The sequence below is a fragment of the Chiloscyllium plagiosum genome, chromosome 32 (assembly GCF_004010195.1).
Source record: "Chiloscyllium plagiosum isolate BGI_BamShark_2017 chromosome 32, ASM401019v2, whole genome shotgun sequence".
NCBI lineage: Eukaryota > Metazoa > Chordata > Chondrichthyes > Orectolobiformes > Hemiscylliidae > Chiloscyllium > Chiloscyllium plagiosum.
The window spans coordinates 42,510,520-42,527,967 of NC_057741.1; the positions used below are offsets into that span (position 1 = coordinate 42,510,520).

Sequence of the window (17,448 nt, forward strand, 5' to 3'; positions counted from 1 at the left end):
TCCCCTCTCCCTCCCCTCCCCCCGACTCACGGTCGCACTCGAAGCCGCCGAGCCCCCAGATGAAGTCGGTGCAGTGCTGACAGAAGGTCGGTTTGCTCAGGGTCACTTTCCTCAGGCGGTGCCCATGGCCCAGATGCCGGCGATGACCCCCCGCCGCCGCCGCCTTCTCGCGGCTCGAGCTCGGGCTCGGGCTCCCGTTCGGGCTCGCGCGGCCCCAGTTGTCCGCCATCCGCCCGCCGCCGCCCGTCAGCCCAACGGCCCACCTCCCAGGGCCGCCTGAGAGCTGGGCGGAGCCCGGGGCCTTGGGCCCAGCCTCCTGTTCACTCCCGCCCCGGGGGTAGGGGCCGCTCCCCGGGGATCGGACAGAGAGTAACTGAGGAAGCGGAGAGGGGAATGATATTGATAACGATAAAATATTGCCAAATGTCAAACACCCAACTGGTTCGTCAGGAGAAGGAGATCTGCCACCCTCACCTGGTCTGATCTACATGTGAGTTTAGAGCCGCAGCAATGTGCTTGACTCTCAGGTGCCCTCTGAAACGGCCTAGCAAGCCCCTGGGTTATAGTAATCGCTACAAAGTCCCAACAAATCATTAAAACTGGACAGACCGGCAGGCATTGACCTAGGCACTGCACGAGCAGTGGCTAAAACAGCCCTGTCAAGCCTGCAAGGTCCTTCTTACTAACATCTGGGGGTTAGTGCCAAAATTAGGAGAGGTCTCTCACAGACTAATCAAACACCAGCCTGACATAGTCATACTTTTGGAAACATAAATAAGAGACAATGTGCCAAAAACCATCATCACCATCCCTGGATATGTCCTGTCCCACTAGTAAGACAGACCCAGCAGAGGTACACATTTGAAAGGGACTTGGCCTGGGAGACCTCAACATTGACTCTGGACCCCATGAAGTCCAGTTAAACATGGACAAGGAAAGCTCCTGCTGGTAACCACCCTCCTTTGGTTGATGAATCAGTGCTCCTCCATGTTGAACAACACTTGAAAGAAGCTTTCATGTGGCAAAGGCACTAAATGCATTCTGGGTGGGGGACTTCAATTACCCCTAGCAAGAGTGCACAGCAGCAGCACTAATTAAACAAGTCAGTTCTAAAGGACATAGCTGCTAGGCAGGGTGTGCAACAGATGATGAGGGAAAAACCTACTTGACATCCATCATCCTTGCCAATCTACCAGTTGCAAATATATCTGTTCATTACAGTATCGGTAAAGTGACTACTGTACAGTCCTTGTGGAGATAAGTTCCACCTTCACATTGACAATATCCTTCACTGTGTTGTGTGACACTATCACTGTACTAAGTGGAACAGATTTTGAAGATATCTAGCAACTCAAGACTGAGGTCTTTTGAAGTAACAAAGAGGATCGATGAGGGCAGAGCAGTGGACGTGATCCATATGTACTTCAATAAGGTTTTCAACAAGCTTCCTCATGATAGACTGATTGGCAAGGTAATATCACAGAGAATACATGGAGAACTAGCAATTTGGATACAGTACTTGCTTAAATATAGAAGACAGGGTGGTGGTGGAGAGTTGCTTTTCAGACTGAAGGCCTGTAACCAACAGTATGCCCCAAGGATTGGTGCTAGGTCCACTGCTTCTTGTCTTTTGTATAAATGATTTGGATGTGAACATAGAAGGTATAGTTCGTAAGTTTGCAGATGACTCTAAAATTGGAGGTGTAGTGGACAGCAAAGAAGCTTACCTCAGAGTACAATTGGATCTTGATCAGACGGTCCAAGGAATGGCAGATGGAGTTTAATTTAGATAAATGTGAGATGCTGCTTTTTGGAAAGGGAAATCAGAGCAGGAATTCTTAATGGTAAGGTCCTGGGGAGTGTTGCTGAATAAAGAGACCTTGGCCTGCAGGTTCATAGTTCTTTGAAAATGGAGACGTAGGTAGAAGACATTTGGTAAGCTTGTCTTTATTGGGAGGTCATTTTGCAGCAGTACAGGACATTAGTTCGGCCACATTTGAAGTATTGCCTGCAGTAGAGTCGGGGAATAGACACTGTTCGAGTCATAGAGATGTACAGCACGGAAACAGACCCTTTGGTCCCATTTGTCCATGCCAACCAGATTTCCTAACCTAATGTAGTACCATTTGCCAGCACTTGGCCCATATCCCTCTAAACCCTTCATATTCATATACCTATCCAGATATCTTTTAAATATTGTAATTGTACCAGCCTCCACCACTTCCTCTGGCAGCTCATTCCAAACATGCACCACCCTCTGTGTGAAAAAGTTGCCCCTTAGGTCCCTTTTATAACTTTCCTCTCTGACTCTAAATCTATGCCCTCTAGTTCTGGACTCCCCCACCGCAGGAAAAAGACCATGTCTATTTATCCTATCCATGCCCCTCATGATTTTATAATCTATAAGGTCACCCGTCAGCCTTCAACGCTCCAGGGAAAACCACCCAGTCAATTCAGCCTCTCCCTATAGCTCAAATCCTCCAACCCTGGCAACATCCTTGTAAATCTTTTTTGAACCCTTTCAAGTTTCACAACATCCTTTCGATAGGAAAGAGACCAGAATTACACTTAGTATTCCAAAAGTGACCTAACTGATGTGCTGTACAGCTGCAATATGACCCCCCCAACTCCTATACTTGATGCTGTGACCAGTAAAGGAAACACCTCCTTCACTATCCTATCTACCTGCGACTCTCCTTTCAAGGAACTGTGAACCTGCGCTCCACGGTCTCTTTGTTCAGCAACACTCACAGGACCTTACAATTTAGTATATAAATCCTGCTCTGATTTGCCTTTCCAAAATACAGCACCTCTCATTTAACTAAATTAAACTCCATTTGCCACTCCTTAGCCTATTGACCCATCTGATCAAGATCCATTTGTACTCTGAGGTAACTTTCTTCGCTGACCACTGCACATCTAACTTTGGTGTTGTCTGCAAACTTACTAACAATACTTCCAATGTTCACATCCAAATCGCTTATGTAAATGACGAAAAGCAATGGACCCAGCACCAACCTTTGTGGCACACCACTGGTCGCAGGCCTCCAGTCTGTGGCCAGGATTGAGAGTCCTGAGGGCTGTGTTGTCTACCTAGTGCCTGGGTTCAGGATAAATCATCAGACCTGCAGAGGAATTTGGAGAACAAAGGGAAAGATTTAGTTGTCGTAGTCCACATAGGTGCCATCAATATAGGTAGAAAAAGGAAAGAGGTTCTGCTGAGGGAAAGTGAGGTCTGCAGATGCTGGAGATCAAAGTTGAAACTTTATTGCTGGAACAGCACAGCAGGTCAGGCAGCATCCAGGGAACAGGAGATTCAATGTTTCGGGCACAGGCCCTTCTTCAGGAATGAGCAGAGAGTGTTCAGCAGGAGAAGATAAAAGGTAGGGAGGAGGGACTTGGAGGAGGGGCGTTGGAAATGTGATAGGTGGAAAGAGGTCAAGGTGAGGGTGATAGGTCGCAGTAGGATGGAGGCGGAGAGGTCAAGAAGAAGACTGCAGGTCAGGAAGGCGGTGCCGGGCTGGAGGGATCCGGCTGAGACAAGGTGGGGGGAGGGGGGATGAAGAAACTGGTGAAGTCCAAGTTCATCCCCTGCGGTTGGAGGGTTCCCAGTCGGAAGATAAGACGCTCCTCCTCCGATTCTGCTGAGGGAATGTGAGTAGCTAGGGACTAAATTAAAAAACAGGTGGTAATCTCTGGATTAAACTGAGCAAATTGGCACAAAGTGAACAAGAATAAACAGTGAAACACATGGCCCAAAGATTGGTGAGGGAGAAACAGACCAGATTCATGGGACACTGGGACCAGTACTGTAATGGGCTCTACCTGAACCATGCTGAAATCAGAATCCTCATGAATTGCATAGCTAGGGCTGTGGATATGGCTTTAAACCAAATAGTGGGTCTTCCATAATTTTCCACATAACTGAAAAAGATAACGGCTAGAGGTTATTAAGTTAAAAATCACACAACACCAGGTTATAGTCCAACAGGTCTAATTAGAAGCACAGTAGCTTTCGGAGCGACGTTCCTTCATCAGGTGGTAGTGGAGGGCTCAATCCTAACACAGAATTTATAGCAAAAATTTACATTGTGATGTAACTGAAATTATACGTTGAAAAATCGATTGTTAAGCCTTTCATCTGTTAGAATACAGTGATAGTTTCACTTCTTTCATGTGGAAATCACAAAACTTTCTTTTAAAAAGTTGCATTCTCGGGTTAGCTGTTAACAATGATGATAGCTAGACAATATGTTGAATGTGTTGGACCCCTGTGTTCTCTGTCTACGCCATGATGTTTAGATTGATTCTAATCTAAAAAGTGAGATAACGGAGGTTTACATAAATTCATGCAGTTTTTGAGCTCAGAGTTCTACATGAATGCATGCAGTTTTTGAGCAAAGTACAATGTAACCCTGCAAGTACAAATTCACCCCACAAAATATATGTGTGCATGTGGGACTTTGTCTGTCTATGTGTGTGTGTGTCTGTCTGGGTTGGGGGTTGTGAGTGTGAGAAAGTGTATGTGTGTGTTGTGAGTGCAGTGTCTTAAGTCTGTGAGGGGGTGCATGTGGGAGTATGTGTGTCTGTAAGGGTGTGTGTGGGTGTCTGTGTGCATGTGCGTCCATGTGTATAGGAGTGCCTATGTGTGTGTGAGACATGAAAGAAGTGAAACTATCACTGTATTCTAAAAGATGAAAGGCTTAACAGACAATCAATTTTTCAATGTATAATTTCAGTTACATCACACTGTAAATTTTTACTATAAATTCCGTGTTAGGATTGAGCCCTCCACTATCACCTGATGAAGGAGCGTCGCTCCGAAAGCTAGTGTGCTTCCAATTAAACCTGTTGGACTATAACCTGAGGTTATTAAAGTTTCCAGAACAAGTAATAGGACAAAGTATGGAAAGGGTCAGGAATGTAACTTCAGGCACAGCACATAAGGGGAGAGTTATGAGAGAGGGGCAGTCAACACAGGATTGAGGGTATTGTATTTAAATACACGCAGAACACAAAACAAGGTAAATGAGCTCATAGCAAATTGAAATTGGCCGGGACAATGTGGGTATCAGAGAGATGTTGCTGCAAGAGAGTCAGGCTGGGAACTTAATATCCAAGGATACACATCCTATTGAAAGGACAGCCGGAAGGGATGGGGTTGCCTTATTAGGAAGAAATGAACTAAATCGATAGCAAGAAGTGCTGTAGAGCTGAAAGGCTTAAGCTGGAGTTGAGACCAGGAACTATAGACCTGTGAGTCTGACTTTGTTTATGGGTAAATTGTTGGAGATACATATAAAAGATAGGATTTATGGACATTTAAAGAAGCAAAAATTGATGAGGAATAGTCAGCATGCTTTTTGTGTGAGGAGAATCATGTCTCTCAAACTTGATTTAGTTTTTTGAGGAAGTTACCAAAAAGACTGATGATGACAGAGCAGTAGACATTGTTTATTTGGATTTTAGTAAAGCCTTTGACAAGGTTCCATTTGGTAGACTAAGTAGTAAAGTTAGGTCACATGGAATTCAAGGTGAGCTTGCCAAATGAGAGGAGTTGAACACATGGCTACAGGGATGGTGCAGGAGGGAGGGTTTCGGATACCTGGATAATTGGACTTATTCTGGGGTAGGTGGGACCTCTACAAACAGGATGGGCTACACCTGAATCAGAGGGGTACCAATATCTTGGGGGGGGGGGGGGGGAATTTGCTAATGCTATTCAGGAGGGTTTAAAATAATTCAGCAGGGGGATAGGAATCTAAATTGTAGTTCCAGTGTCCAGGAGGTTGAGAGAAGTGAGGTCAGAAATAGGGTTTCAAGGTCGCAAGAGTGCACCAGCAAGCAGGAAGCTGGTTTCGAGTGTTTCTACTTCAACGTCAGGTGCATCCAGAATAAGGTGGGTGAACTTGCAGCATGGGTTGGTACCTGGGACTTGAAGTTGTGACCATTTTGGAGACATGGATAGAGCAGGGACAGGAATGGTTGTTGCAAGATCCGGGATTTAAATGTTTCAGTAAGAACAAAGAAGATGGTAAAAGAGGGGAAGGTTTGGCATTATTAGTCAAGGACAGTCTTACGGTAGCAGAAAGGACATTTGAGGACTGGTCTACTGAGGTAGAACGGGCTGAGGTTAGAAACAGGAAAGGAGAGGTCACCCTGTTGGGAGTTTTCTAAAGGCCTCTGAATAGTTACAGAGATGTAGAGGAAAGGATAGCAAAGTTAATTCTGGATAGGAGGGAGAGTAGGGTGGGTGTTACGGGATCTTTAACTTTCCAAATATTGACTGGAAATACTATGGTTCGAGTACTTTAGATGGGTCAGTTTTTGTCCAATGTGTGCAGGGTGGTTTCCTGTCACAGTATGTAGACAAACCAACAGGAGGCAAAACGACATTGAATTTGGTACTGGGTAATGAACCAGACCAGGTGTTAGATTTGGAGGTAGGTGAGCACTTTGGTGATAGTGACCATAATTTGGTTATTATTTGTTAACAGCTAACCTGAGAATGCAACTTTTTAAAAAAAGGTTTTGTGATTGACACATGAAAGAAGTGAAACTACCATGGTATTCTAACAGATGAAAGGCTTAACAGACAATCAATTTTTCAATGTATAATTTCAGTTACATCACACTGTAAATTTTTGCTATAAATTCTGTGTGTTGGGATTGAGCCCTCCACTACCACCTGATGAAGGAGCGACACTTCGAAAGCTAATGTGCTTCCAATTAAACCTGTTTGACTATAACCTGGTGTTGTGTGATTTCTAACTTTATAATTTGGTTATGTTTACTTTAGCGATGGAAAGGGATAGGTTTAGAATGCAGTGAGTTATTGCTGGGGGATAGGCAATTACGATGTGATTAGACAAGATTTAGGATGCATAGGATGGGAAAGGAAACTGCAGGGGATGGGCATAATTGAAAATTGGAGCTTATTCAAGGAAAAGCTACTGCGTGTCCTTGATAAGTATGTACCTGTCAGGCAGGGAGGAAGTGGTCGAGCGAGGGAACCATGGTTTACTAAAGAAATTGAATCTCTTGTCAAGAGGAAGAAGAAGGCTTATGTTAGGATGAGACATGAAGGCTCAGTTAGGGTGCTTGAGAGTTACAAGTTAGCCAGGAAAGAACTAAAGAGAGAGCTAGAAAGAGCCAGGAGACATGAGAAGTCGTTGGCAGGTAGGATCAAGGAAAACCCTAAAGCTTTCTATAGGTATATCAGGAATAAAAGAATGACTAGAGAAAGATTAGGGTCAATCAAGGATAGTAGTGGGAAGTTGTGCGTGGAATCCGAGGAGATAGGAGAAGCGCTACATGAAGATTTTTATTAGTATTCTCACTGGAAAAAGACAATGTTGTCAAGGACACAATTGAGATACAGGCTACTAGACTAGATGGGATTGGCGTTCGCAAGGAGGAGGTGTTAGCAATTCTGAAAAGTGTGAAAATAGATAAGTACCCTGGGCCAGATGGGATTTGTCCTAGGATTCTCTGGGAAGGCAGGAAGGAGATTGCTGAGCCTTTGGCTTTGATCTTTATGTCATCATTGTCTATAGGAATAGTGGAGGATAGCAAATGTCCCCTTGTTCAAGAAGGGGAGTAGAGACAACTCTGGTAATTATAGACCAGTGAGCCTTACTTCGGTTGTGGGTAAAGTGTTAGAAAAGGTTATAAGAAATAGGATTTATAATCAGCTAGAGAGGAATAAGTTGATTAGGGATAGTCAACCTAGTTTTGTAAAGGGTAGGCTATGCCTCACAAACCTTATTGAGTTCTTTGAGATGGTGACCAAACAGGTAGATGAGGGTAAATCAGTTGATGTGGTGTATGTGGATTTCAGTAAGATATTTGATAAGGTCCCCTACAGTAGGCTATTGAACAAAATACAGATGCATGGGATTGAGGGTGATTTAGCAGTTTGGATTTGAGATTGGCTTGCTGAAAGAAGACAGATGGTGGTGGTTGTTGGGAAATGTTCATCCTGGAGTTCAGTTACTAGTTGTGTACTGCAAGGATCTGCTGTTGTCATTTTAACAAATGGCCCGGATGAGGGCATAGAAGGACAGGTTAGTAAATTTGTGGATGACACTAAGGTCGATGGAGTTGTGGATAGTGCTGAAGGATGTTGCAGGTTACAGAGGGACAGAGATAAGCTGCAGAGCTGGGCTGAGAGGTGACAAATGGAGTTTAATGCAGCAATGTGTGAGGTGATTCACTTTGGAAGGAGCAACAGGAATAAAGTGTACTGGGATAATGGTAAGATTCTTGATGGTGTAGACGAGCAGAGAGATCTCCGTGTCCATGTACATAGATCTCTGAGAGTTGCCACCCAGGTTGATAGGGTTGTTAAGAAGGCATACAGTGTGTTACTTTTTATGGTAGAGAGATTGAGTTTCAGAGCCATGGGGTCATACTGCAGCTGTACAAAACTCTGGTGCAGCCACATTTAGAGTATTGTGGACAGTTCTGGTCACCACATTAAAGGAAGGATGTGGAAGCTTTGGGAAAGAGTTCAGAGGAGATTAACCAGGATGTTGCCTGGTGTGGAGGTAAGGTCTTATGAGGAAAGGCTGGGGAACCTAAGGTTGTTTTCATTAGAGAGAAGGTTGCAAGGTGACTTAATTGAGACATACAAGATAATCAGAGGGTTAGTTACGGTGGCCAGTGAGAACCTTTTTCCTCGGATGGTGATGGCGATCACAATGGGACATAGCTTTAAATTGAAGGATGATAGATATAGGACAGATATCAGAGGTAGTTGCTTTACTCAAAGAGTAGTAGGGGCATGGAACGGACTGTCTGCAACAGTAGTAGACTCGCCAAATTTGAGGGCATTTAAATGGTCATTGGATAAACAGATGGATGAAAATGGAATAGTGTAGGTTAAATGGGCTTCAAATTGGTTCCACAGGTCCACACAACATCAAGGGCCTAAGGGTCTGTACTACGCTGTAACGTTCAATGTTCCAATTGAATAGATAGTTGGTTTAACGGCAGGAGACAGAGAGTGATGAAGGGCTCCTGCCCGAAACATCGATTTTCCTGCTCCCTTTGAAGTTTGTCATTCCCAATGAAGGCTTATGCCTGAAACATTGACTCTCCTGCCTCTTGGATGCTGCCTGACCTGCTGTGCTTTTCCAGCACCACCTTTTCAATTTGATATAAATGATTTGGATGAGAATATAGAAAGTATGGTTAGGAAGCTTGTGAATGACCCCAAAATTGATGCATTGTAGACCGTGAAGAAGGTTTTTGTCAAATTACAAAGGGATCTTGATCAAATGAGTCAATGGGCTAAAAAGTGGCAGATGGAGTTCTATCTGGATAAATGTGAAGTACTGCATTTTGGTACAGCAAACAAGGGTAGGGCTTATACCATTAGTGGTGAGGCTTTGGGTAGTGTTGTAGAACAAAAGGACCTAGGACTTCAGGTACATAATTCTTTGAAATTTGTGTCAGATGTAGACAGAGTGGTTAAAAAGGCATTTAGCACGCTTGCCTTCACTGCTCAGTCCTTTGAGAATAGAAGTTGGGAACTCATGTTGTGGTTGTACAGGATATTGATGAGACCTCTTCTGGAATACTGTGTCCAATTCTGGTCGCCCAGTAATAGGAAGGATATTATTAAGCTGGAGAAGGTTCAGAAGAGATGAACCAGGATGTTGCTGGGTATGGAGGTTTGAATTATAAAGAAAGGCTGGATAGGCCAGGACTATTTTCACTGGAGTGTAGGAGGTTGAGAGGCGACCTGATAAGTTTATATAATAATGAGGTATAAATACAGTTCAAGACTAGGGGGCACATTTTTAAGATGAGAGGCGAGAGCTTTACAAAAGACAAGAGGCAACGTTTTACATGGAGGATGGTTTGTGTGTGGAATGAACTTCCTGAGGAGGTGGTGGATACAGTACAATTACAGCGAATAAAAGACTTTTGAATAGGTACATACATAGGAAATGTTTGGAGGGATATGGGCCAGGAGCAGGCAGGTGGGACTAGTTTAGTTTGGGATTATGTTCGGCATTGACTGATTGGACAGAAGGCTCTGTTTCTGTGCTGTATGACTCTGAGAAACTGCAAAGGCAAAAAAAGACCCTGATGAGAGTTATATACAAGACCCTAGCAGTAGTGAAGCTGCGGGAAAGGAAAATAAATCAGGAGCTAGAAAGGGCATGTCAGAAAGGCACTGTTAAAATAATCATGGAAAACTTCAGGATGCAGGTGGACTGGGAAAATCAGGTTGGTAGCGGATCTCAAGAAAAAGAATCCATGGAATATCTATGAGGTGGTGTTTTGGAGCAGCTCATGGTGAAGCCTACAAGGGGGAACAGACAATTCTGGATTTAGTGATATATAATGAAGCAGATTTAATTAGAGAGCTGAAGGTAAAGGAACTCCTAGGTGACAGTGACCATAATATGATAGAGTTCACCGTACAGTTTGAGAGGGAGAGGATTGAATCAGATGTAACGGTATTACAACTGAGTACAGAACAACCTTGATTACCCAAATGAGACGGTAGAGAGTATTTATTGTTTGTTTGGATAACTGATCTAATCGCAAACAAAAGAAGCAAGATAAATGGAACTCAGTGACACACAGCCTCAGCCAGAAGCACCAACTCATGTGTTACACCAGTCAACTTGATCAAATCAAAACAAGGGCATTTATGATGGCAGATAATTTTGAAAATGATTAAAATAGATTGAATTGTTTCATGAATTAAATGGGAGTATTTTAAAGAAAGGTTAAAGTGATTTGGAGCTTCTTAGGTAACTCCAAATATTTGCAAGCGTAGTCCCGTTCCTTTAACAATAAGATGTAGTTTGAGGTACTACAACACGAGTATAAGGTCTCTACGCGTGCGACAATAAACTTTCTGAAAGAGTTTTAATTACATTTTTTATAATAAGTACCGAGATGCTAAATTGAATTTGTTCTGCATCGTTGTAAATGAGCTTCTCATTTTGAACACAAACCATAGTACCTGTGTCTATGCTGGGAATACTGGTCGATGACGACAGAAAATACATGTCCACAGAAACAAAAAGTGAAAATACTTCACAAGCAGAACTAATTCGTAATGTGCAGAGCTACAATCTGTTTGTACAATCCTTTCCTGCTGGAGGGTATTTACACTGTAGAGTTTATTAGCATTTTAACGCATTACAAAATGAAAACCACTCAGTAAAAATGTTAGTGCAAACTGACATTTGGCGCAATGTAAAGTGTATGATTACCTTTGCAATAAGACTTGATACAGTACATTGTTTTCAGATCAAGGACAATTTCTTAGTGGCTGCAGTAGTGGATAATTTGTAAATCAAATACTTCCGTTGTTTAAATGAATACATGTCAACAAATGATCTTACAGTTCCTTACCATTCCTGGTGGATGCAGAAGGAAGGAAGGAAGATACCTTGAGATCTTGTTCGGATAATCCGGAATTCAGATAATTGATGTTTGGATAACCGAGGTTGTTCTGTAAATGCAACTGCAAAGACCTGAGGGAGGAGCTGCCCAGAGTTGATTGGGAGGGGAGCCTAGCAGGGAAGATGGTGGAGCAGCAATGGTAAGAGTTTCTGGTGGTAATTCAGGAGATATAGCAAATATTCATCCCAATGAAGAAGAAACGTACTAAAGGGAGGATGAGGCAACCATGGCTGACAAGGGAAGCCAGGGACAGCTCAAAGTCAAAAGAAGAGGCATACTATGTGGTGAAAATTACTGGGAAGCCTATAAAAACCAGCACAGTATAACTAAAAAAGCAATAAAGTGGGAGATGAAATATGAGAGTGAGCTAATTAGTAATACAAAAATCACAAGTTTCTTTTAGGTATGTAAAAGATAAGGGAGAGGCAAGAATGGGCATGGGACCACTGGAAAACGAGGCTGTAGTAGTAGTAATGGGGAACAAAAAAAGTGGAGGAACTGAATAATTACTTTGCATTTGTTTGCACAGTGGAAGATACCAGCAACGTATCAGAACTTAAGAGAGTCGGGGACAGGTGTGATTACAGTGGCCATCATTACGGAGAAGGTGCTGGGAAGCTGAAAGGTCTAAAGGTGGGTAAGTCACCCAGACCAATGGATCATACCCCAGAATTCCTAAGTAGATAGTTGAGAAGATTATGGATGCATTGGTAGATTCAATTCAGGAATCACTGGAGTCAGGGAGAGTCCTAAAGGACTGGAAAATGGTTAATGTAATACCCCTGTTTAAGGAGATGAGGCAGATGATGAGAAACTATAGGCTGGTTAGCCTGATGTCAGTCCTTGAAAAGATTTCAGAGTCTGTTATTAACATTCAAACTGCGGAGTACTTGGAAGTATAGGGCTGAACCAGTATGGCTTTGTCAAGGGAAGTCAAGAGTGTGGTGCTGGAAAAGCACAGCAGGTCAGGCAGTATCTGAGGAGCAGGAAAATCAATGTTTCGGACAAAAGCCCTTCATCAGGAATTCCTGCCCAAAATGTCGATTTTCCTGCTCCTCGGATGCTGCCTGACTTGCTGTGCTTTTCCAGCACCACACTCTCAACTCTAATCTCCAGCATCTGCAGTACTCGCTTTTGCCTTTGTCAAGGAAAGGTCATGCCTGACAAATCTGCTGAGGTGGTAATGAGCAAGTTAGACAAAGGAGAGCCAGTGGGTGTGATCTGTTTGGATTTCCAGAAGGCCTTTGAACAAGGCGCCACACAGGAGGCTGAAAAATAAGAATTCATGGTGTTCAGGAAAAGGTACTGGCATGGATCGAGGATTGGCTGACTGGCAGAAGGCAGACAGTAGGGGTAAAGGGATCTTGTTCAGGATGGCAGGTGGTGATTACTTGAATTTCACAGGAATCTATGTTGGGACCACAATTATTGTTATACATTAAGAATTGGACGAAGGAGTTAATGGCAATGAGATAAGGATAGGTGGAGGGATAGGTAGTATTGAGGAAGCAGGGATGCTGCAGAAAGTATGATCAAGCAAGGAAAGTGGGCAAAGAAATGGCAGATGAAATACAATGTGGGAAACTGAGAGATTAAGCACTTTGATCAGAAGAGGAACAGACCATTTTCTAAATGGTGAAGTCTTCAGAAATCTGAAGTATTAATATGCAGGTTAAGTTGTCAAAAAAGTTAGGAAGGCAAATGCAATGTCAGTATTCATTTCCAGAGGGCTAGAAGAGCAGGCATGTACTACTGAGGCTGTATAAGGCTCTTGTGAGACCACATTTGGAACATGGTGAGCAGTTTTGAGTCCTGTTCTGAGGAAGGATATGTTGGCCTTGGACAGAGTCCAAAGGATGTTCACAAGAATGATCCCGGGAAGGAAGGGCCTGTCACATGAGGATTGGTCGAGGACTCGGGGTCTACACTTGGAAGTATGAAGTGGGAATCTCATTGAAATTTACAGAATACTGAGCAGCCTTGATAGAATGGACGTGGAGAACATGTTTCCACTAATAAAAGAGACTAGGACCGGAGGGCACAGCCTCACAGTGAAGAGATGACCCTTTAAAACTGAAATGAGGAGGAATTTCTTCAGCCATAAGTTGAGTCTGTGGAACTCACTGCACAGAAGACCATGGAGGCTGAGTCATTGAATGTATTTGAGTCAGAGATAGATAGGTTCTTGATTAGTAAAGGGATCAAAGGTTATAGGGAGAAGACAGGGGATGGGGGTTGAGAAACATATCAGCCATGATCGATATGCAGAGCAGTCTCGATGGATTGAATAACACAATTCTTATGGTTCTTAAAAAAAAAATCACAATTCTCTGCCTTGTCAAGTTTTCACAACTCTGAATGCCTTTGCTTTTGATTTGATATGTTTGTTGACTATGAGTGGTTCATCCTTCTCATTGTGTCCTTCTTGATCAGAATAAATTTTTGCTAGGCATTATGAAATATCTTTATCCTGTTTACATTCTTCACTGCTCACATTTAATCTTTTGTTAATCTAAAGCCCACTTTAGACAAACTTTTCTTCATTTCTCTGTAATCATTCTTCTTTGAGCATACTGGATTGAGACATGGGTTGCGATCCCTCAATCTGCATTTGAAATGAGGAAGGATTAAAGTTGGACGATGTCAGTTGATGAAATTGCAAATAATGATTTTTGACATTCTCAACTAACCCTTGAAGACATGAGCAAGTCAGCCATTGTCAACTTTTAATAGTGGGGGAACCTTGTGAATTTAAATAACAAACAGTTTCTTGAAAGGGATGAAAGCAAAATGCTGTACATATTGGAAATCTAAAATAAAAACAGAGTGCTAGAAAAACCCAGCAGGTCTGGCAGCATCTGTGGAGAAAGAAATAGTTAACTTTTCAAGTCTAATAAGACTTTGTTCTGTTTGCGTAAAAGGAACTTCTGCAGGAAATGTGAAGATAAACAGACACTACCCTTCATCTAAAAAACCCTAATGAAAAAGATAACCATAATTAAGCAGTCCATCAGGATCAAGAAAGGTTTGCTTTCACTCTGGTTCAATGATTTCTCAAATGGCTGTTAAGCAAGAGAGTCAGACAGTGAAGGTTCAGGTAGATGGGTTAATTGGAGGTTTCTGTGCTCCCCGACACTCAATGTCACCTCGACAGATAGAATTCCCGAGTGTGTAAGCAGGCTATTAGGCCCACTGAGTCCACACACCCTTTGAGGAGCATCCCACCCAGACCCAACTGCTACTCTATCCATGTAACCCTGCACTTCCCATGGCTAATCCACCTAACCCACGCATCCCTTGATACTCTGGGAAATTTAGCACAGTCAGTCGACCTAACCTGGACATCTTTGGACTGAGAGGGAAACCCGGGGCATGCAGAGGAAACCCACGCAGTCACCTGAGGCTGGAATCAAACCTAGGTCCCTGACGCTGTGAGGTAGCAGCATTAACCACTGAGCCACCATGCTGCCCTTCTCAATGAAGGCTGATGAGTGTGGTGCCTTCCCAAATCAGTATGTGTCTGTCACAAACCAGAGACTTCCAATAGTTGGCAGGTATCTTTGGAGTATTTCCACCATGCTCCTGAACACTGTAGAATAATTGCTTTGAGTCAAGCAAATTAACACATCCTGTCCAATGGAACTGGTTTTGACTGATCCACATCTCGATCCAGGACATGTTGCATTGGGAAAAGATGTTGCTGCTGGACTCTATTTGCCACCAAATTTGTAGGATCTTAAGAGAGGTAGCTCTCCAGTGTGTTGAGGCATCTGCTCTAAGTTTATCCAATTCTGTGAGCATTAGGTACACAAGGGTCGTTGCTGTCTAATGAATTCTGATCTTACTCGTGTTTGAGATACAGACATTAATACTTTTTCTTAGATTACCTCCTGAATCAGCAGCCTTCATGCCAGCAGCAGGAGTAATAGAGATGTACAGCACGGAAACAATTCATCCACGTTGACCAGATACCCTAACCTAATCTAGTCCCATTTACCAAAACTTTGCCCTTATCCCTCTAAACCCTTCCTATTCATATACCCATCCAGATGTCTTTTAAATGTTGTGATTGTACCAGCCTCCATCACTTCCTCTAGCAGTTCATTCCATATACACACCACATATTCTTTGTGCTTGAATAAGTTGCCCCTTAGGTCCCTTTTAAATTTTTTCCTTCTCACCCTAAACCTATGCCCTCTAGTTCTTGACTCCACCACTCCAAGGCGTAGAGAGTACAAACCGGGGGCAGCTAGGAAGGTAAGTTTGAATATTTAGCTCATGAATTGACAGAGCAAAGGCTAAACAGGAGCAGAATTAGACATAGGGACTGCTGGGTAAGTGAACTAATACATTCAGACAATGGCTAAACCCAAAACACTATATGTGTCATGTCTCCCACCCGTCATCCTTCTCTAACCAAAAAAAATGTGGAGGGTTGGTAAGGTAAAGGTTTTTTAAATGTCTTTTGGCCATTTAGATCAGAGGGGATGGAAACTAGGGCAGTTGCTTGCTCCTCTTGCAGGATGTGAGAAGTAAGCATCATCACTTGAGTCCCTGCTGACTTCACCTGTGAGAAGTGCACCCAACTCCAGTTCCTCACAAACCGCATTACGGAACTGGAGCTGAATGAACTTCAGATCATTTGGGAGGCTGATGGGGTGATAGAGAGGAGTTATCAGGAGGTAGTCACACCTAAATTACAGGATAAAGGTAGCTGAGTGATCGTCAGAAGTGGGAAAGGGAATAGGCAGACAGTGCAGGGATCCCCAGTAGCCGTACCCCTCAAAAATATGTATACCGCTTTGGACACTGTCGCAGGGGACGACCTACCAGGAGAAAGCCTCAGCGGCCATGTCTCTGGCACTGAGCCTGGCTCTGTGGCTCAGAAGGTAAGTGGGAAGAATAGGAGAATGATACTGGTAGGAGATTCAGTGGTGAGAGGAACACACAGGAGATTTTGTGATCGCAAACGAGACTCCTGGTTGGTATGTTGTCCACTGGGTCCCACAGTCAGGGATGTCTCAGATAGAGTCCACAGGATTCTTAAGGGGGAGAGAGAGCAACTAGAAGTTGTGATACACATCGGTACCAAAGACATAGCTAGGAAAAGGGATGAGGATCTAAAAAGTAAATATAGAGAGTTAGGTTGGAAGCTAAAAAGCAGAATGAGCACAGTAGTAATCTCATGATTACTATCCCGTGGCACTGGTAGCAAAGCTAGGAACAGAGAACGGGTGCAGCTGAACATATGGCAGCAGAGCTGGTGTAGGAGGGAGGGCTTCAGATAGGTGGATCATTGGAATATTTTCTGGGGAAGGTGGGACCTGTACAAGGAGGACAGGTTGCACCTGAACAGGAGGGGCACCAATACCCTGGGGAGGAAGTTTCCTAGAGCTCTTCGGGAGAGTTTGGCAGGGGGTGGGAACCAGAACAATGGATGAGAGGATGGGGGAAGCTGGTGAACAGCCAGATACAATGTACAGAGAGTCTGTGAGGAAGGACAGACAGTTGATAGGGAAAAGTTGAAGTCAGTATGATGGGTTTAAATGTGTCTATTTTAACACAAGGGTGATGAACTTAGCTCCAAGTACTGATCCATGATCTACGGTGCTGTGGCCATTACGGAGACTTGGATACGGTTGTTGGATGTTCTGGGGTTTAGATGTTTCAAAAGAAATAGGGAGGTAAAAGTGGTGGGGGAGTGGCATTGCTAATCAGGGATAGTGTCATAGCTGAGAAAGGGAGGTCATCGATGATGGTTGGTCCACCGAGTCAGTATGGATGGAAGTCAGAAACAGGAAAGGAGCAGTCACTTTCTTGGGAGTTTTCTGTAGACTCCCCATGCCCAATAGCAACAGAGACATGGAGAAGCAGATTGGGAGGCAGATTTTGGAAAGGTGCAGGAATAACGATTGTTTTCATGGGTGACTTCAACTTCCCTAATATTGATTGGAACCTCCTTTAGTGCAAATAGTTTGGATGGAGCAGATTTTGTCAGGTGTGCCAAGAAGGATT

At 43.5% G+C, this 17,448-nt stretch overlaps 1 protein-coding gene across 1 annotated transcript in view; it reads right to left on the reverse strand.

Annotated features, from left to right (window-relative positions):
- The window catches only part of LOC122539562 (diacylglycerol kinase theta), a 199,973-nt gene extending 199,172 nt beyond the window's left edge, over positions 1-801 (reverse strand). The window contains exons 1-2 of the mRNA XM_043674545.1: positions 475-801; positions 31-373 (exon numbers count right to left, since the gene is read on the reverse strand). Of these exons, the coding sequence (XP_043530480.1) occupies positions 31-373; positions 475-594 (463 nt within the window). The 5' untranslated portion in view covers positions 595-801. The remainder of the gene's footprint in view (positions 1-30; positions 374-474) is intronic.
- Between the last annotated feature and the right edge of the window lie 16,647 nt (positions 802-17,448).